At 56.6% G+C, this 19,980-nt stretch overlaps 1 protein-coding gene across 4 annotated transcripts in view; it reads right to left on the reverse strand.

The window, feature by feature from the left end:
* LOC147020773 (5'-3' exonuclease PLD3-like) overlaps positions 1-19,980 on the reverse strand; it is a 72,092-nt gene that overhangs the window by 1,133 nt on the left and 50,979 nt on the right. For all 4 annotated transcript variants that reach the window (XM_085896392.1, XM_085896393.1, XM_085896395.1 and 1 more), the window contains 3 exons: positions 5,830-5,969; positions 3,296-3,461; positions 1,755-1,854 (listed from right to left, as the gene is read on the reverse strand). In XM_085896392.1, coding sequence (XP_085752518.1) covers positions 1,755-1,854; positions 3,296-3,461; positions 5,830-5,969 — 406 coding nt within the window. The remainder of the gene's footprint in view (positions 1-1,754; positions 1,855-3,295; positions 3,462-5,829; positions 5,970-19,980) is intronic.

Genomic DNA, 19,980 nt, shown 5'->3' on the forward strand with positions numbered 1-19,980 from the left:
TGCAACAACCACTGCTTATTATTTCCATCTTCTTGGATGGGAGGTCAGGGACCTTTTTTGGCTGAAATGTTAAACGAACAGGCTGGCCAAGCCTTATGTGCAATTGAAGGTGACATGAATTTGTAATTTGTTCAGGGTGCAGGTGGTAGCTCGCCGAGACTTCGTGAAGGGCACTGTGGAATATCTCATGTCCACCAATGATTGTTGCAGCAATGACGCTGAGTTTAACGTCCATCCGAAGGATGGTCCAGACATTGATGAATCGCCCTGCCTGTGAAACACTGAGATGACAGTTTATAGCGAGTCAGATCCAGCTTTGATGGCTCGACAGCTTTGAGTATGTGCACCTTCAGGCCACCCTGCCAGTCTGCATTAATTTACTTCATATTTTTGGTGATTTTTTTTTTTGTTTTTTTACTGTGCTGGACTACACATAACTTTCAAAATAACATCATTTGCCCCAGAACACTTGGTTTACATGCACAGAAACTCCTAAAAATGGTGGTGTTCAGGGTACCAGAAAGTAGTGTGTGTGTGAGAGAGATAAGGATTGCTACCTGAAATGTCTCAAAGCTTCTAAAAGAAGCTGAAAATACTTCGTAAAGTATGTGAGAAAGAGCTGTGCCTCTGCACGACAAAATGTTTGAACTTTCTCAGCTTACCTGCAAACTCCCGACCACATGGGCCGCTGCAAGGCTGAGTGGATGGACTTTTGCTACACAAACCCCCGACAGATCGCTTCCAGTGAATGGACTTTAAATTTTGTGGGATTACCACACGTGAACATGGCAGGCTCGGTACTTTATTTAAATGGACGTCTGCAATTGGAAAGACGATGCTATTTGACATTACCAAGTAATGGTATCTTCGCAATGCGAAAGTGCATCAAGCTTGTGGGAGCTGGATCTAACCATGTAGACGTACGTGGTTTGGGTGCTTCTGAACAAAAAATGGAAGGACATATCTGAGGCTTTTGAATGCACAAGGTAAGTTTGAACTGACAATATTTACTATTAAGCATGTTGGGAAGTCGGGGGCGGGAAGAGAGATAGTGGAGCTAAGAGAGCCGTATTAAATATATTGTTTGGCTCCGGGGCCATAAGAAATCATATTAGATTTTTGTATCTATTGATAAAGTGAGGTGTGTGTGCGCTCGTTTGTACTAACAGGAAATTATAGGAACTCAACACCTCTCAGTCGCATCCACGGATATTTCTCATATTCCTATATTTCCATGAGTCCGATTTGCATTCAGGAACATAACAATTATGGTTAACCATCTTGAAATTACCACTCGTCTAAATGATGAAAATCATGTTTAAAAAGACTATTTGATTTACAGATTTTGCATGACCAATGGCAGGTTAAAAGTGATGCGCACAGCACGTGCGCGAAAAGCCTCGTTTAGCATTCATATGTCATTTCAAAAGTCGGGTATTTGGAATAATCATTATCATTGAAAAAAAATAATTTGGGGGGGTGGGGGGGACATTTTGAACACTCATACACAAACACTTAATTTGACCGCTCACAAAATAAGGAGCCAAATATGAGTCATTACAAATATAGTGCAACACGTCGTGACTTCTATATTACTAGTTTTACTACCTTCAAGTCTGAGATGATAACATGGTATTTACTCACCAGACGGCTGACAATAACCTTGGCAAAATTTGTGAGGGATTCATTAAATTGGAAAATATTTTGAGGGGTGGGGGAGAGTGGATGTGAGAAAGAGGAGGCTTCAAACATACCGATATAGGCTGCCTTATCCGTGACCATGTACTTGTTATGGTTCACCCTTGCATAGGGGATCTTCTGCTGTTCCTTGCTGGCAGGTGTAATGAAGAATTTCTGGGGAGGCAGGATGGAGAGTTCATTGTACTTTGTTAAACTGCGTTTTAGCGAAAAATACAATATGCCTCAAATAATAGAAACATTTAAACGAGAACGGCACTCGGTGTAGCGGATACCTCCACCAGGTTGAAGTTTACGTGTCGCACCTCACCGACAGGCTGGATCTGCATCCGGACATTAACCAAAATCGAATTGGCTTGTTCTTGCCCCCTAACTAACTCATCCACCAAGTTTCGTCCTAATCTGTCTAACTTTTTGATATTGTGCTATCCGTCGTTTTTGGCCCCGATCTCTCAATGGTGAAGAATCACTTTAAAATTCCAGTATCTGGATTCGGATCTTCACCAACATCGAATCAATTCGTGCTCGTCACACACCCAGCCTGTCCAACAAGTTTCGTCCAAATCTGTCCACAACTTTGAGATATCTTGCTGACAGACGAGTGAAAACATAATCTACATCCAGGCGTCCATCTTCGGTGGCGGAGGTAATAACTGATATAATATTTGTTACTCTATGTGCAACTGTAGGTTTTGGTGTCATGGCAGAGATTATTCGCTCTGTCACATAATGGAAACTTATAATGGTTGATATTATGACTTCGTTTATTTGCACTGAGAATACGAATAGGTTTAGTTGGGGGATATGTTCACACTTTTATTATCCACTCTGCCTTCCTCAACCTGCCCTGATCTCTCCTCCGATGTCCTGGCTGATGAAAAGATTGTAATAAGAATTTTGCATGAGTGATTAAGGGGAATGTGTGGATGGATGGACAGCTGGTTATCAACATTTTGCATTGGGGAATCCTATGTCATGCTGGTGTCGAGGCAAACTTAAGATTCTTCAAACGAGTTAATTATTTTTTGTGCATTCAATGAGGTTAATGGAGGAGCGAGGTTGTGTTTTTCAACAGATCAAGGTTTAATCTCCCTCTAATATAGCATATGTGCACATTATACCATATACTGTGCTGTACTTTATATGAGGAGATCATGCAAATGAAAATCAGGAAAATTTGGGTTGAACTCAAGAAAACCTCGCAAGCAAGTCCTCAACAACAACAACAACAACAACAACAAAATTATGGCAGTGTTCATGCAGTAGTTGCCTCCGCCACCAAAGGTGGACGGAGGTTATGTTTCCACCCCTGTCTGTGAGCAGAATATCTCAAAGTTGTGGACAGATTCAGAAGAACCTTGGTGGAGAGGTTGGATGTGTGACAAGAACAAATTGATTAGATTTTGGTCAACGTCGAGAACTGGTTACCTCTGATGCAATGAACACTCCTTTCAATGTCAGTTTGGCTCACTGTCCAGCAGACTTGGTTGGGATTTCAATTTGACTGCAATAGGTCTTTTGGGGGAAAACAGGACCCAAACTGATAAATTGCTCTTACTGTTTAAGGTGTAATTGAGGTTGTTGGTGCATTCAGTACCGTATTGATATGTGCATGGCCAAATATCCCGTCAAGGGCTTGTAGAGACTGCAGGAAGAAGAAGGAGGCCAAATTTGTGTGAGGCCAACAACTTGTCAAAAGCTTCACTTCCACATTACGGTCCAGCGCCGCGTGTCGCAAGGCGTCATCGATCATGGGCCAGAACCTGCCAGGAATATACAAGGCAATAATTGGGTAAAACATTCTCAAAGGGCTTGGATTGTACAGAACTGGTTCAAGGTTGTGCTGGCAGGAAAGCTTAAAACTAGCGTACTCACCTTTGTGATGCCTCGTCTCTGACCGACTATTTACTGTCACCCTGATGTTTTCCATGGGTGTACCATTCCTCATATAGGTTGTGAAGCTGTAGACCAGTCTGCCAATAGTGGTTGGTGGTGGATGTCAAAGATCCCATGCTTTCTTTCACCAAGAGTAGGCAATTGTTGTCTACACTCTGGCCAAATTGCTGTCCTGACAACTGACACCCAGCATGTAATTTATTCATTTTTGGCCTTTACAGGAGCAAAGCTTGTGGAAGAGTAAGGTAAACCTGACAGTGGGACAAACATCAAGGGAATGGAGGATAGGGAGGAGAGAAGAGATGGAGCAGCCCACAGGGAGAAACGAGGAGTAAAAAAAGTTGGTGTGCACTCAACGTGGTTTTTAAAGGTTCAGCAGGCTGGGGGCTACTGGAAGAACACATGCATCCTGCGGTAGATAGGGAGGGTCAGAGAGCAGAGGGAGCAATATAGAAGTACAGACAGAAGAAAAGAGAGACCTGCATGTGATGAGAGAAACAGACCCTGTGCTTCAGCCTCATTACTGAAGATTCCAATAGGTTTGAGAGCTTTACATTCCGTATAATCCAGGAGAAACCGATGTGAGGCTGGGGAGCCAACCCGTAATGGTGAGCAGAGCCCCATTGAGTTATGGATGAAAGCCTTGTAGACTGAGTAGCACCAATTTTCCAAGGAAAGATTGGATCGACGTAGGATGCCCAATCTACGGCTGTTTTTAGTCAGGCAGCTTTGCTATATGGTGGACCCAGGATATGTCATGGCTCATGTCGAGACCTAAAAGTTCAAGAGACTGAACCTCTTCCAGTGGATGACCAGGGAAATAGGTTCGTTTGATGGTCCTTCCGGAGTGATATTGTGAGACTGAGATTTTCCAGGACTGAAGGACATGTTCCATTTATCAGACCAGCATCTCATCATTTCCAGATCGGTGAAGATGTAGTTGCTGTTTGGCAAAGGGATTCTTCACACACCCCCTGTTGCGTGGGCTTTTAATGGCTCAGGCCTCCACCTCGAGCCCTGCCATGGTTCACCCCTCCCCTCTCGCTATTGGGCCGGAGCCAATTCTGGGGGAGGAGCGACCCCTCGTGACCCATCACCCCAACAACCCTGAGGTCATTAGCCATGATGAACAGTGCACATCCATTCTCCCACAATAGCTGCCACATCCAGGACTAATAGACGCTAAAAAAAAGACAAAAGACAGATAACAAAGGATAAAAACATTAAATGTAGGTTCCCAGGGATGAGGATTTTTAAACAAACAAATCGTGAGATGAACATCGTTGATCGAAACAAAATGGCGACGCATGTCCGATATCACATTTAATTACCTCACTCTTATTCCAAAACACTCATGACGGATATATCTCCCGTCTTTTGCACATTATTAACCCCAAGGAGTCATTTGCACAACAATATATAATATGATGATGTTCATATTGTTGGGAAATTTGCATGATATTTGGAGCACAAAATACTCTTGTTTTTTTTTTTTAATGCATAACAGTCATTTGAAAATAGCAGATAAAAGAACAGACGTTGTCAAAGCTTTTTATCTTGCAGCTCGTCAGGACACACGCAAGAATACCGGACATGTAGACACAAAATGAACCAAATTATTTGTTCAGACAGTTGGGGATTGGCTCTTTGGACCATTACCGACATGAACATATACATCATGGCCTTGAGGCACCGAGGGAACCCGTGACCTTGCATTTTTTCTCTGGATACAGGTCAGAACAGATGCAGCGTTTGCACAGATTATTTTTGTTTGCAAAGAACAGGAGCTCGTGTGTGAAAATATGTGGCTTCAAGAACAACAGAGCGTTGCTGCTACCGAAGCAGTTACTAAGTTGCAATCCTGGTCGTGTTGCCATTCCGACTCAGGAAGTCAGAGGAGGAATTTGGAATTTTTTCAGGGTGCCGGCTTTTGAAATTTATTCAGGTGATAGCTCGCCTACTATTCCCAAAAGACACCATGGAATCTTTAACGCCCACCAACTAATGCTGCCAGATGGGACGCTCATTTAACGTCCATCTGAGGGACAGCCTATACATCGATGAATCAACTTGCCTGTGAAACACCGGGATGAGAGTTAAAGCTGGGACGGGATTCAAACGCAGGCGAGACAGCTTAAAGGTGAGTGTGCGTACCTCTTGGCCATCCTATCCTATTGTGATTTCTACACAGAGAAATGTTTCATTGGAGGACAATTTGCATATAATAGGGCTTACTTGTGATGTGCACCGTACAGGGAAGCTGCAACGTAGTCCATGACGGCAATATAAACAAACTCATTGGCATTGTTGATGGTGGTGACAATGGCTGTCAGGTCTTCTGTTCGACCACTGGGACAAAGTTGATGTGGTGAACTCTGGAAAAAGACAACATACCTTTACATTCTAGTCCAAAACTACACTTTTCCTGTGGTAGCTTTCCTCTGCTCGATGCAGATTAAAGAAAAAGAAAAAAAAGCACATTCTTGCAAACTATGCATGGCTGCTCTCAACCAATCGATCGTTCGACATCTGTTCAGCCATGATTCACATTTCTCCGTGCTAATAAAATATATTGGCTTGTTCCGATGCATTTGTGCATTAATATCCATCCCATCTGGTTCCATCAACTGCATAACCATGTCCTGGTGGTGTGAAGCAGATGTTGACGTGACAAACTCCAACTGCATGGGAGTTGCGGGTTGGGGGATGGGCCCCCCCTCCTCTTCTCTCTCCCCTCCTCTCCTCTTCTCTCTCCCCTCCTCTCCTCCCCCTCCTCACCCCTCCTCCCTCCTCCCCTCTCCTCACCCCTTCCTCCTCACCCCTCTCCCCTCCTCCCTCCTCACCCCTCCCCCACCTCCCTTCTCACCTCCCCACTCCTCACCCCTCCCCTCGTCACCCCTCTCCCGCCTCCCCTCCCCTCCTCCCCCACCCCTTCCCTCACCTCCCCCTCCCCTAACCTCCCCTCCCTCCTCCTCCCCCACCCCTTTCCCCCTCCTCCCCACCCCTTCCCCTCACCTCCCCCTCCCCTAACCTCCCCTCCCTCCTCCTCCCCCACCCCTTTCCCCCTCCTCCCCTCACCTCCCCCTCCTCCTCCCCACCCCTTCCCCTCACCTCCCCCTCCCTCCTCCTCCCCCACCCCTTTCCCCCTCCTCCCCTCACCTCCCCCTCCTCCTCCCCTCACCTCCCCCTCCTACCATCTCCTCCCCCTCCTACCATCTCCCCTCCTACTTCACCCTCCTCCCCTCTCTCTCCCCCTCCTCTTCTCCCCTCTCCCCCTCTCTCTCCTCCTCTTCTCTCTCCCTCCTCTCCTCCCCCACGCCTCTCCTCCCCACGCCTCTCCTCCCCACTCCTCTCCTCCCCTCCTCACCCCTCTCCCCCTCCTCCCTCCTCACCCCTCCCCTCACCTCTCCTCGCCCCTCCTCACTCCTCACCCCTCCTCACTCACACCTCACCCCTCCTCACCCCTCCCCCACCCTCCCTTCTCACCTCCCCACTCCTCACCCCTCCCCTCCCCCTCCTCACCCCTCCCTCCCCCTCCTCTCGTCACCCCTCTCCCGCCTCCCCTCCCCCTCCCCCTCCCCTCCTCCCCCACCCCTTCCTCACCTCCTCTCCTCCCCTCACCTCCCCCTCCCCTAACCTCCCCTGCCTCCCTCCCTCCTCCTCCCCCACCCCTTCCCCTCCTCCCCTCACCTCCCCTCACCTCCCCCTCCTATCATCTCCTCCCCTCCTACCATCTCCTCCCCCTCCTCCCCTTCACCCTCCTCCCCTCTCTCTCCCCCTCCTCTTCTCCCCTCTCCCCTCTCTCTCCCCTCCTCTTCTCTCCCCCACCTCTCCTCCCACACTCCTCTCCTCCCCCACTCCTCTCCTCACCCCTCTCCCATCCCCCACCCCTCCCCTCAACCATCCCCTTTCCCCTCACCACTCCCCCTACTCCTCTCCTCCCCCCACCTCTCCTCACCCCCTCACCCCTCCTCTCTCGTCACCCCTCTCCCGCCTCCCCTACTCCTCTCCTCCCCCTCTCCCCTCCTCCACCCTCTCCCCCTCCTCCCTCCTCCCCTCACCCCTCCCCCCTCTCCTCCTCACCCCTCCCCTCCCCACCCCCTCCTGTCCTCACCCCTCCCCTCTCCCCTCACCGCTCTCCCCTCTCTCGTCACCCCTCTCCCGCCTCCCCTCTCCCCTCCTCACCCCTCTCTCCTCCTCACCCCTTCCCCTCCTCCCCTTCCTCTCCCCCTCGTACTCACCTCCCTCCTCCTCCCCTCCCCTCCTCCTCCCCTCCCCTCACCCCTCCTCGTCCCCTCCTCCTCCTCGTCCCCTCCTCCTCCCCTCACCTCCCCTTCTCTCTCCCCCCTCCTCCCATCACCTCCCCCTCCTCGTCCCCTCCTCCTCCCCTCACCTCCCCTTCTCTCTCCCCTCCTCCTCCCATCACCTCCCCTTCTCCTCTCCTTCCCCTCCTCTTCCCCCTCCTCTTCTCTCCCCCACCTCTACCCCCTTCTCTCCTCTCCCCTCCCTTCCCCCAGCCCTCTTCCCCTCCTCCCTTCTCACACCTCCCCTCCTCTCTTGTCACCCCTCTCCCCTCCTCACTCCCCCCTTCCCTCCACACCCCTCCTCCTCCCTCACTTCCCCCTCCTCCCCACCCCTTCCCCTCCTCCCCACCCCTTCCCTCCCCCACCCCTTCCCCCTCCTCCCCCACCCCTTCCCCCCTCCTCCCCCACCCCTTCCCCTCCTCCCCCACCCCTTCCCCTCCTCCCCCACCCTTCCCCTCCTCCCCCACCCCTTCCCCCTCCTCCCCACCCCCTTCCCCCTCCTCCCCTCCCCTTCCCCCTCCTCCCCCCTCCTCCCCCTCCTCCCCCTCCTCCCCCACCCCTTCCTCCTCCTCCCCCACCCCTTCCCCCTCCTCCCCACCCTTCCCCCTTCTCCCCCACCCCCTTTCACCACTTCAACCTCCTCCTCCCCACCCCCTTCCCCTTCCCCCTCCTCCCCCACCCCTTCCCCCTCCTCCCCCACCCCTTCCCCCTCCTCCCCCACCCCCACCACCTTCCCCCTCCTCCCCACCCCCACCCCTTCCCCTCCTCCCCCCTCGCCTCCCTCCTATCCCCTCCCCCTCCTCCCCCACCCCCACCACCTTCCCCCTCCTCCCCCATCCCCACCCCCTTCCCCTCCTCCCCCACCCCCTTCCCCCCTCCTCCCCCACCCCCTTCCCCCTCCTCCCCACCCCCTTCCCCCTCCTCCCCCACCCCCTTCCCCCTCCTCCCCCACCCCCACCACCTCCTTCCCCCTCCTCCCCCACCCCCACCACCTTCCCCTCCTCCCCCCTCCTCTCCTCCCTCCTATCCCCCTCCTCTCCTCTCCCCTCTCCAATCCCTCCTCTCCCCCTCCCCTCTCCACTCCCTCCTCGCCTCCCTCCTATCCCCCTCCCCCTCCTCCCCCACCACCTCCCTCCTCACCCTCCCCTCCACCCCACCCCTTCCCCTCCTCCCCCTCCTATCCCCCTCCTCTCCTCTCCCCCCTCTCCACTCCCTCCTCTCCCCCTCCCCTCTCCACTCCCTCCTCTCCCCCCTCCCCTCTCCACTCCCTCCTCTCCCCTCTCCACTCCCTCCTCTCCCCCTCTCCACTCCCTCTCTCCCCCTCCCCCTTCCCCCTCCTCCACTCCCTCCTCTCCCCTCTCCACTCCCTCTCCACTCCCCTCCCTCCCTCCTCTCCTTGCCCTCCTCCTTCCTCACCCTCCTCCTCCTCCTCACCTCACCCTCCCCCTCCTCCTCACCCTCCCCCTCCTCACCCCTCCCCTCTCCTCACCCCTCCCCTCTCCTCACCCCTCCCCTCTCCTCACCCCCTCCCCTCTCCTCACCTCTCTCCCCCACCCTTCCCTCCTCACCCCCTCCCCTCCTCCTCACCCCCTCCCCTCTCCTCACCCCTCCCCTCCTCCTCACCCCTCCCCTCTCCTCACCCCTCCCCTCTCCTCACCTCTCCCCTCTCCTCACCTCTCCCCCACCCTTCTCACCTCCTCCCCACCCCTCACCCCTCCCCCTCCTCTCCCTCGTCACCCCTCTCCCCTCCTCCTCTCCCCCACCCCTTTCCCCCCTCCTCCCGACCCCTTCCCCTCCTCCCCCTCCTCCTCCCCTCACCTCCCCCTCCTACCATCGCCTCCCCTTCTCCCCCTCCTCTCCTCACCCCTCCTCCCCCTCCTCTCCTCACCCCTCCTCTCCACCCCCACCCCTCCTCTCCTTCCCCCCTCCCCTCACCCCTCCTTCCCCCTCCCCTCACCCCCACCTTCCCCTCCTCCCCCCACCCCTTCCCCCTCCTCCCCTCCTCCCCCACCCCTTCCCCCTCCTCCCCCACCCCTTCCCCCCTCCTCCCCCACCCCTTCCCCCTCCTCCCCCACCCCTTCCCCCTCCCCTCCCCACCCCTTTCACCACCTTCCACCTTCTCCCCACCCCCACCACCTTCCCCCTCCTCCCCCTCGCCTCCCTCCTATCCCCTCCTCTCCTCTCCCCCTCCCCCCTCCCCTCTCCACTCCCTCCTCTCCCCCTCCCCTCTCCACTCCCTCCTCTCCCCTCCACTCTCCACTCCCTCCTCTCCCTCCTCTCCCCTTGCCCTCCTCCTTCCTCGCCCTCCTCCTCCTCCTCACCCCTCCCCCTCCTCCTCCTCCTCACCCCTCCCCTCTCCTCACCCCCTCCCCTCTCCTCACCCCTCCCCTCTCCTCACCCCTCCCCCTCCCCCACCCTTCTCACCTCCTCCCCACTCCTCACCCCTCCCCCCTCCTCTCTTGTCACCCCTCTCCCGCCTCCCCTCCCCCACCCCTTTCCCCCTCCTCCCCACCCCTTCCCCTCCTCCTCCTCTCCTCACCCCTCCTCCCCCTCCTCTCCTCACCCTCCCCTCCTCTCCTTCACCCCTCCTCTCCTTCCCCCTCCCCTCACCCCTCCCTCTCTCTCCCCCTCCTCCTCTCTCCCTCTCTCTCCCCCTCCTTCTCCCCTCCTCTCCTCCCCTCTCTCTCTCCCCCTCCTTCTCCCCTCCTCTCCTCCCCTCTCTCTCCCCCTCTCTTTCCCCCTCTCCCCTCCTCTCCTCACCTCTCTCCCCCTCATCTTCTCTCCCCCTCCTCTTCTCCCCCCACTCCTCTCCTCTCCCCCTCCACTCCTCTCTCTCCCCCCACTCCTCTCCTCCCCCCCCACTCCTCTCCTCTCCCCCCTCCTCTTCTCTCCCCCACTCCTCTCCTCCCCCCACTCCTCTCCTCCCCCACTCCTCTCCTCCCCCACTCCTCTCCTCTCCCCCTCCTCTTCTCTCCCCCCACTCCTCTCCTCCCCACTCTCCTCTCCTCTCCCCTCCTCACCTCACCCCTCCCCCACTCCCCCAACTCCTCTCCTCCCCCCTCCCCCAACTCCTCTCCTCCCCCTCCCCCACTCCCCCTACTCCTCTCCTCCCCCTCTCGTCACCCCTCTCCCGCCTCCCCCCTCGCCCTCCTCCTCCCCTCCCCCTCCCCCTCCCCCTCGCCCTCCTCCTCCCCTCCTCCTCCCCTCCCCTCCTCCTCCCCTCCCCTCCCCCTCGCCCTCCCCTCCTCCTCCCCTCCTCCCCTCGCCCTCCTCCTCTCCCCCTCGCCCTCCTCCTCCTCTCCCCCTCCTCCTCCCCCCTCGCCCTCCTCCTCCTCTCCCCCTCCTCCTCCCCCTCGCCCTCCTCCTCCTCTCCCCTCCTCCTCCCCCTCGCCCTCCTCCTCCTCTCCCCCTCCCCCTCCTCCCCTCCCCTCCTCGCCCTCCTCCTCCTCCTCTCCCTCTCCTCCTCCCCCCTCGCCCTCCTCCTCCTCCCCCTCCCCTCCTCACCTCCCCCTCCTCCCCCTCCTCCTCCCCTCTCTCCTCCTCCCCTCCCCCTCGCCCTCCTCCTCTCCCCTCCTCCTCCTCCCCCTCCCCCTCGCCCTCCTCCTCCTCTCCCCCTCCTCCTCCCCCTCGCCCTCCCCCTCGCCCTCCTCCTCCTCTCCTCTCCCTCCTCCTCCCCCTCGCCCTCCCCCTCCTCCTCTCCTCTCTCCCTCCTCCTCCTCCCCCCTCGCCCTCCTCCTCCTCTCCCCCTCCTCCTCCCCCTCGCCCTCCTCCTCCTCTCCCTCTCCCCTCCTCCCCCCCTCGCCCTCCTCCTCCCTTCTCGCCCTCCTCCTCCCCCTCCCCTCCCATCCTCCTCTCCTCTCCCCTCCTCCTCCCCCCTCGCCCTCCTCCTCCTCTCCCCCCTCCTCCTCCCCCTCGCCCTCCTCCTCCTCTCTCCTCCTCCCTCCTCCCCCTCGCCCTCCTCCTCCTCCCTTCTCGCCCTCCTCCTCCCCTCCCCTCCCCTCCTCCTCCTCCTCCCCTCCTCCTCTCCCTCCTCCCCTCACCCTCCTCCTCCCCCCTCCCCTCCCTCCTCCTCCCCTCCTCCTCCTCCCCTCCTCCTCCCCCTCACCCTCCTCCTCCCCCTCTCCCTCCTCCTCTCCCCTCCCCTCTCCCTCCTCCTCCTCCCCCTCCCCTCTCCCTCCTCCTCCCCCCTCCCCTCTCCCTCCTCCTCCCCCTCCCCTCTCCCTCCTCCTCCCCCTCCCCTCACCCTCCTCCTCCCCTCACCCTCCTCCTCCCCTCCTCCGCCCCTCCTCGCCCTCCTCCCCCTCCCTCCTCCTCCCCCTCCCCTCACCCTCCTCCTCCCCCCTCACCCTCCTCCTCCCCCTCCGCCCCTCCCCCTCGCCCCCTCCCTCCTCCCCCTCCCCTCCTCCTCCCCTCGCCCTCCTCCTCCCCACCCTCCTCCTCCCCGCCCTCCTTCTCCCCGCCCTCCTCCTCCCCTCTCTCCCCCCTCTCTCCTCCTCTCCTCCCCTCATCTCTCCCCCTCCTTCTCTCCCCCCACCTCTCCTCCCCCACTCCCCTCCTCCCCCTCCCCCACCTCTCCCCTCTCTCCCCCTCTCTCCTCCTCTCCTCCCCTCATCTCTCCCCCTCCTCTTCTCTCCCCCCACCTCTCCTCCCCCACTCCCCTCCTCCCCCTCCCCCACCTCTCCCCTCCTCACCCATCCCCTTTCCCCTCACCCCTCCCCCTCCTCTCCTCCCCCTCCCCCGCCTCTCCCCTCCTCTCCTCCCCCTCCCCCGCCTCTCCCCTCCTCACCCATCCCCTTTCCCCTCACCCCTCCCCCACTCCCCCGCCTCTCCCCTCCTCACCCATCCCCTTTCCCCTCACCCCTCCCCCACTCCCCCTACTCCTCTCCTCCCCCTCCTCTCTCGTCACCCCTCTCCCGCCTCCCCCTCCTCTCTCGTCACCCCTCTCCCGCCTCCCCCCTCCTCTCTCGTCACCCCTCTCCCGCCTCCCCCCCTCCTCTCTCGTCACCCCTCTCCCGCCTCCTTTTTTTCCCAATTCAGTGATGGACATGCGATTGCTGTTTAATTTTCAAGTCAATCGGATGAAAAATGATTATTTTAGAAATTCGACCTCCAGATGACCTTTCACCTCAAAATCAATGAGTTTCTCAGTTGAGACTACCTCGTCAACTTGGTAAAGTTTCATGACGATCGGTTTGGAATTGTGACCTGTAGTCGATTGACAGACAGTATAACAAAATAGACGAACCAATGTACTTGAAAAATCTTCGATTTTGCGAGTAACAAACAGATAGAAAGGGGTGAAAACAACCTCCTTCACCTTCGGCGGTTGAAATAATTACAGAAAAAAAACAAATAAATATTGTTGTGGTTGACGAAATTCGCAAACCACCATTCAGGTCCCTTAGGTGAGATATCTCTAAGTATATGTGTAGTTAGGCCCAAACCCGTTGTTTAGAGGGAATAAATGTCATTTATGCGGGCTGCGACTCTTCAGGATAGCCGTTTTTCTTTTACTATCTTTATTTTGGACCAGCCGCCATTACTACCACCACCAACCACGTCTCAACAGCCATCACACAACAACCACCAACCACAACGCTGCTTCACAACAACAACCACCAACCACAACGCCGCTTCACAACAACAGCCACGACCTTTACCGTCACAACTCGCCACCATCGCATCACCACCATTCTTGCGCCACTTGTGGGCACCGATACTGGACTCGTGCAGGGCGCGCACCGAGCAGCGTGTTCAGAAACATCACAGGCTTTCCGAGAAAAACGGATCAAAAACGACTCACGCCCACTTCTGTTCCGTCCTATCGGAGAGCGTGGGGCGATTTGGCCCCGCCTCCAGGGCGTTGGAGTGAGGTCGCTATATGCAAATTCATGGATCAAAAAGCATTCACGCCCACTTTTCCTCGGTCCAATGGGGAGCCAGTTAGAGGTGAAGGGTTGGAGGTAAAGGGTCAAAGGTGGGGGAGAGAGGCCACGGGGGATATAAACGGCCGCGCTCGCCAAACAGTTCAGTTCGGAGGGGAGAAGTTCGAGTTCGCGGTTGGGAGTTGTCGGTGGAGCTGGGAAGAAGAGGACGGAGCTGTGGAGAGGTGGCGGCGGCGAAGGCGATCGAGGGGGTGCTCGCGTCGGAGTCGGGGAGCGGCGGAGGGAGAGGCCGGCGGCGCGACCGAGGTCGAGGTGGAGACGCTCGTCGCGGGACCCGAGACAGGGTGATATCCTCCTCCCCCCCCGAGCATCAACAACCCCCTCCTGTTTCCCCCCGCGCTGAGATAGTGCGACAAGGGGGCCCCTTTCCCACCCCCTACCAGACACTGTCCGCGAGGCCCGCGGAGTTGGGGCGCCACCGCCGCTCTGCGTCTCATCATCAGACGGGTAGTCCCGACACGGTCTCGGCCCCAGGCCCGTCTACCCCCCTCATCCTGGAGGGTGGTTCTTTTTCTTTTGCTTTGGGTATCTGTGTTGTCGGCGCCGTCTGTGAAGTTAAATTGTATAAGTGTTGCCGTGTGCTCGGTAGTCGGATAGCTCTGCATTGTGTTTCTCTTTTATATTTGCTTTTTGTGTAATATTGTGTTTCTTCTCCTTTTACATGTGCTTTTGGTGTAATTGTATATGTGTGCTTCCCGTTCATCGCGAAATAAATGTGAGTTATGTTGAACTGTTTTCCCGCTTCGCTTCGTCTTTTCTTTCATTGAATCTCCATCTTGCTTCACGTAAAGGGTTGGTCGTGGGCTAAAACACCCGATAATTAATCGAATCGTCGAGGCCGACGAATAACACCGCTCGGTTATCCCGATAGTACGGAACGGGTCGCTTAAAGTGGCCCGTGTCCGAAGTCGACCTGCGGCGAGGTGCGATCGCCCGGTCTACCCTCCGTGTGGGTACTTAGGTAGGTCGAATTTGGCGAGCAACCCTATCCCACGCGGGGGCCGATTGGCACGATCGTGGTGAGACCGAAAGGTCCACCCGTGACTAGTTCCCGGCGTTAGTCCGAGAGGGTCACGACTGGATTGTCCGTCCGGTGGGCGACGTGCCGCGATTCGAGTTACGTGGCCGTTCGCACGCCGGCGGGCGCGAGTCCGCAACACTGGTGTCAGGAGTGGGATATAAACTCATCGCCCTCCTCGCGGCACTGGTATCGGAGAACGGGAAAACGGGCTCTCCTGTCTCCAATTAAATTCACGGGAATCGGTCCAGGGGTGAGAGGAGCGACCCCCGATTCCCTCCAAATTACGAGCGAGCTAAATTAACCCTTTAAGAGAAGCAAGATGGCGTCTCAAGGCGAGCGGGAGCCGGGGGTATTAGAAATGGATGTAGAATGTGTAGAATCCATGGTCCAGGATGAAATGCCCGTGCAGGAAATGTTGGTTGTACAGGAAAACGAACTCGCCCAACTGAACCCAGAGCCCGAAATAGGTGCGGCAGCGGCCGCGGTGTATGACACCTCCCCTCCCCCTCTCTACCAAAACTCCCCAACCCCTGCCGAAACGGCTCACCCAAGCGCACCCGACATGGCCCAGCTATTCACCATGCTGGCAAAAATGAATGCGGAGCTGATCGAAAAGATGGATACAAACGCAAATGAATTTATAAACAAAATGAAAGGCATGAACAAAAAGATGGATACAAACGCAAATGAAATTATAAACAAAATGAAAGGCATGAACAAGCAAATGAAGGAAGAAACGAAAAAGCTGCGGGGTGAGACGCAGAACATGGGCCGATGCCTGCAGGCGGGCATGAAGGCCGTTAGCAGGGAGCTTAAAATGGCGACTCCACGTGTGGGAGCCAACGAGCTGGGAGGGGGTGCAACGGCTGTCGGGCCCGCGGTAGAGGCGGGTGAAAAAATAATTCGGGGGACGTGTTGGGCGAGGGTCGCGGCGGTGACCGAGGGGGAAAAATTAAATGGGGAGACCAAAACGTGTGAGACAAGACACGAGGTGACGACAAAGGAAATAAAAATAGTGGAGACAAGGGAGGTAAAGGGTGAAGAGTTGGCAGAGACACGGGAGATGGGAACGATAGAGGGAAGACTACACGATGAAGACGGGGTAAGTGACGCACACACACACACGGAGGTAGTGGAGGACGATGAGGGTGAGCTCGCGGAGCGTGTAGGGACCCAGTGCGAGCAGCTGGATGGCCTCCTCCAGGAATGAGGGGAGGGAGTATGCCCCCTTGAGGTGAGTCACGACCAGGTGAGTTCGGTCGTGCTTTGCGAGGTTGAGGGGAGGAGTGCTGTGGACAAGTGCACGGAGAGCTTGGGGGGTATAGAGGCCCCGGAGACCCTTGTGGGGACACGAATCCCCAGTGTAGTTGTCCCTGTGTGTGTGGTGCAAGGTGTGAGTGCGTCCCCGTGTGTGGAAGTGACCCCGTGTGTGAGTGGTGTGGTGGCGATTGTGCCGGAGTACGTGCTTCCCAGCACGCCGTGTGTAAAAGGGGCACCGCAAGTGAAAGAGGCCGTGTGTGTGGATGAAACGGCCAGTGTGGATGAGGCACCGCGGGTGAGTGCCCCCGCGTGTGTGAGTGAGGCACGGTGTATGATTGAGGCACCGCGGATGAGTGCCCCCGCGTGTGTGAGTGAGGCACGGTGTATGAGTGAGGCACGGTGTGTGGATGAGGAACCGCGGGTGAGTGCCCCCGCGTGTGTGAGTGGTGTGGTTTGTGTGAGGGAAATGGCATGAGTGAGTGGAAGGCCGCGAGTGAATGGAGCACCACGTGTGAGTGGTATGGTTTATGCAAGGGAGACCGTGTGTGTGAGAGAGCGGTATGTGAGGGAGATGTCGGTTGGCATGCGGGAGCACGCAGCCGCGTCTCCCAGTGTGAGTTTAATGGTGAGGTGTGTGAGCGTCGTAACACGCAGGTGTGCGTGTGTTGAATGGCGACGACGGCGACATGAGAGGAAAGGAAGCCGAGTAGCGGCTGTAGTTGTTTCGGGGACCGTGCCGGGTTCACCCAGCAGTGAGCACGAGGTCCGTGCTGTGCAACGCACGAGGCCCCCACGTGCTCGCTTTCGAGAGTGAAGTCCCGGTCTGGAAACGCACGCGGTGGATTTGCCGATCCCGCGGACGGACAAAGTTTAGGCAGGATTACGGATTTGGACCGGACGGGTTCTCCACGCGATCGTGTGCGTTAAGCTCCAACGGGCAAAGCACATGTGTTCGCGTGGGGAACCCCTCGAGACGTGGGGCTTGTGTTTTTTTTTTTATGCGTACGGTGACGTCATGGCTGCACGTGGGGTTGGAATCCGGCAGGAGGGGTATCCCTGCCGGATGGTACCGTCCAAGGAGGGACGAGGAACACGTGCAGCTGCATGACGTCACGGGCAGGTGCAAAGTGCGCGAGCTCTGAGTTGCCGCGCTGGTGCTGCGCAGGTAAAGAAAAAAAAAAAAAGCAAGCCTCACTTTCGGGTGCACAGGATTCCTGGGCAAGGGGTGGAAGACCCCCTTGACCGGGGCACAGGATGGAAACTAGTTAGGGGGAAGGGTTAGCTTAGTTAGACCGGCTCCATGGGGCAGGGGTAAGTCCTCATGGGGCCCGTGGAATGGATTAGTTAGAGGGATTGTAGCGAGATTTAGGTTGGGAAATAAAATGAATTTTTGAGTTAGGAGACAGAGACAGATTTTGAATGTGTAGAGGGGACGTAGTTTAGCTACGTAGTGTTAAAAGGAACGTGCTACTAGTTTAAGGGACGACGTGGGAGCACGAGTTAGTTAGGGGAAGTAGTTAGGAGGATGGCAGAGTTCAGCGGTGTGTGTGTTGAAGAGTTGGTGAGTTGTGAGGTGAGTACTTGTTGAGTGAGTGAGGCCAGCGGGTCTGTGTGAGTGGAGCGAATGGGGAATGCATGGTGCGATGAGTGATTGGGGGGAGGAGTGACTCCCGCCCAAGGGACCCCCGGGGTCAGTGTAGAGTGAGTTAGGGGGTTAGTCAAATTTACAAAATGGAGGTCGTTTTGTTGTTGGTGGGAGTGTAGGCTCGAAACCCATTTGGAGGGGTGCAGGAGCCCTGTTGACGGGCTGGGAGCGTGGCTGCGAAAAGTGAGTATCGCTGAGTGGGTACCCCGGGCACCAGGCTAGTCGGCCGTGGTAGGCCAAGGGCCCATGGGGGGCCGGGATAGCGTAGTGGGCACGGGTGCGCCTGCTTGGTGCGGGGGCCCGGGGCGCCATTAGCCGCGTGGGCAGTGTTGTGGGCACAGGTGACCCTCGGAAAGGGGCCTGGGAAGCCAGCCTGCCACGTGTGCGTTTCAGGGGAGGTGCCATGGGGGGCACTCCCCGGTGTTTAGGGAGCTGGTAGGCTCGGAGGCAGTGTAGTGCCCGGGGGTGCCATAGCGGGAGAATCGGCAGAGGGTCGTGCCTGCCAAAGGGAGCCACGTGTCCCAGCCATGAGACCGTGTGAGGGCACGGAGAGAAAATTGGGGGGCGAGGCCCGAAATTGTGAGGACGCCAACACAGGCGACGGGAATCTGGGTTGTTAGAACCAATAGTTTAAGCGAGAGGCGCTTGTTGAAGCCCCGGGGTAGTTTAACAGTTAAATGGTTAGGGTAGATTAGGAGATGTACCCCTCCGCACCATCCATCCCCTCGCTCTCGTTGTGGGCCGCTGGACCCACTTTGGTTATAGATCGCCGAACTCTGGGGAGGCCATCCTGAGGCTTCGTTGGGCCTCGACAAAGGACGCTAGCTCTCCCTTATTCCCTTCCGGGAAGGGAACGTAGGGGTTGGGAGTAGGCTAGGTGACAGGATAGGTTAGCCGAACAAAGACGATAAAGGGGGTTAGGGGACGATTTATAGTGGGGAAGTAAAAAAAAAAAAAAAAGTTGGGGCTAAATTGGGGTTTGGACAAATTAAGGGAGTGGGTATGGACAGTGACAGGCAAAGGCGATAGGTTGGGAGGGAGACCGTAGGGTAGGTCCGAGCCCGCCTTCCGAGTGGCCAGCACCACCGCACTCCCTCCACCAACCACCACTGAACGGCAAAGGTTGGCCAGCTTCATCTGCTGGCTGTGTTGCTGCAAGGCCTGTGCCGGCCCACTTCATCTGCCGGCTGGCTATTTTTCTTCAAGGCCTGTGCCGGCCCACTTCATCGGCAGCTGTTGTGTTGCTGCAAGGCCTGTGCCGGCCGGATCATCTGCAGCTGTGGTACTTCAAGGCCTGTGCCGGCCAGTTCATCTGCCGGCTGTGTTTGCCTGCAACGGCCTTGTTCTGCAGGCTGTGTTTGCCTGATCACCTTTGCCATGCCATGCCCACTGCCCACGTTCACCAGCCCCGTTAAATTTCGCTTTGCCCCCCCCCCCCCCTGTTCATTTCCATGCGCGCCAGGATCAGAAAGCAACAGTTTGCAAGCTGCGAGAACTGCCCTGATGGCAGCTACAACACGGGCCTGCACTGGCGGCCCGTGCACCGTGTTTGTGTTCATCCATCCATTCGTTGTGTTCATTGCGTGTGCCACTTGAGCTGGCACGGAGACTGCATTTGTGCAGCCCATGCACCGTTGTGGTTCACTGCGTTCAGTTCAAACCATTCATCCATCCATTCATTGTGTTCATTGCGTGTGCCACTTGAGCTGGCACGGAGACTGCATTTGTGCAGCCCATGCACCGTTGTGGTTCACTGCGTTCAGTTCAAAAGGGGAGGCCTTGGACTGCGTGTGAGCAGCCGGCCACGTTCCCTGTCACCTGCATTGTTTGAGTCAGAGACTGCATGCGAGCAGCCTGGCTCCCTGCTAACTGCTTTCTTTTTGCAGAGTTCAGTGATCCTGGGCCATGGTTTAGTGTAAAATTTGTAAGTTAAGGTAAGATGTACTGTAAATATGAGTGCGCCCCCGGCATGTTTGTCTTAGCGCCGGCAATTTTATTTAAGTCGTCTGTGTGAGTGAGTTTGTTTAGGTAGTTACTCAGCCCTCAGGTTATTTATTTTGGGGACACGAATACCATGAATGTCGCACTCAGGGATCCGCAGGTAAAATGTACTAGGGGAAAACTACACATGATGGCACACGAAAATTTGACGACTCGGGACGAGTCTGTAAAAAGGGGAGGGGGTAGTGTTGTGGTTGACGAAATTCGCAA

The sequence above is a fragment of the Eptatretus burgeri genome, chromosome 9 (assembly GCF_056783735.1).
Source record: "Eptatretus burgeri isolate ZD-2024b chromosome 9, Ebu_testis_v1, whole genome shotgun sequence".
In the NCBI taxonomy this organism is placed as follows: Eukaryota; Metazoa; Chordata; class Myxini; order Myxiniformes; family Myxinidae; genus Eptatretus; species Eptatretus burgeri.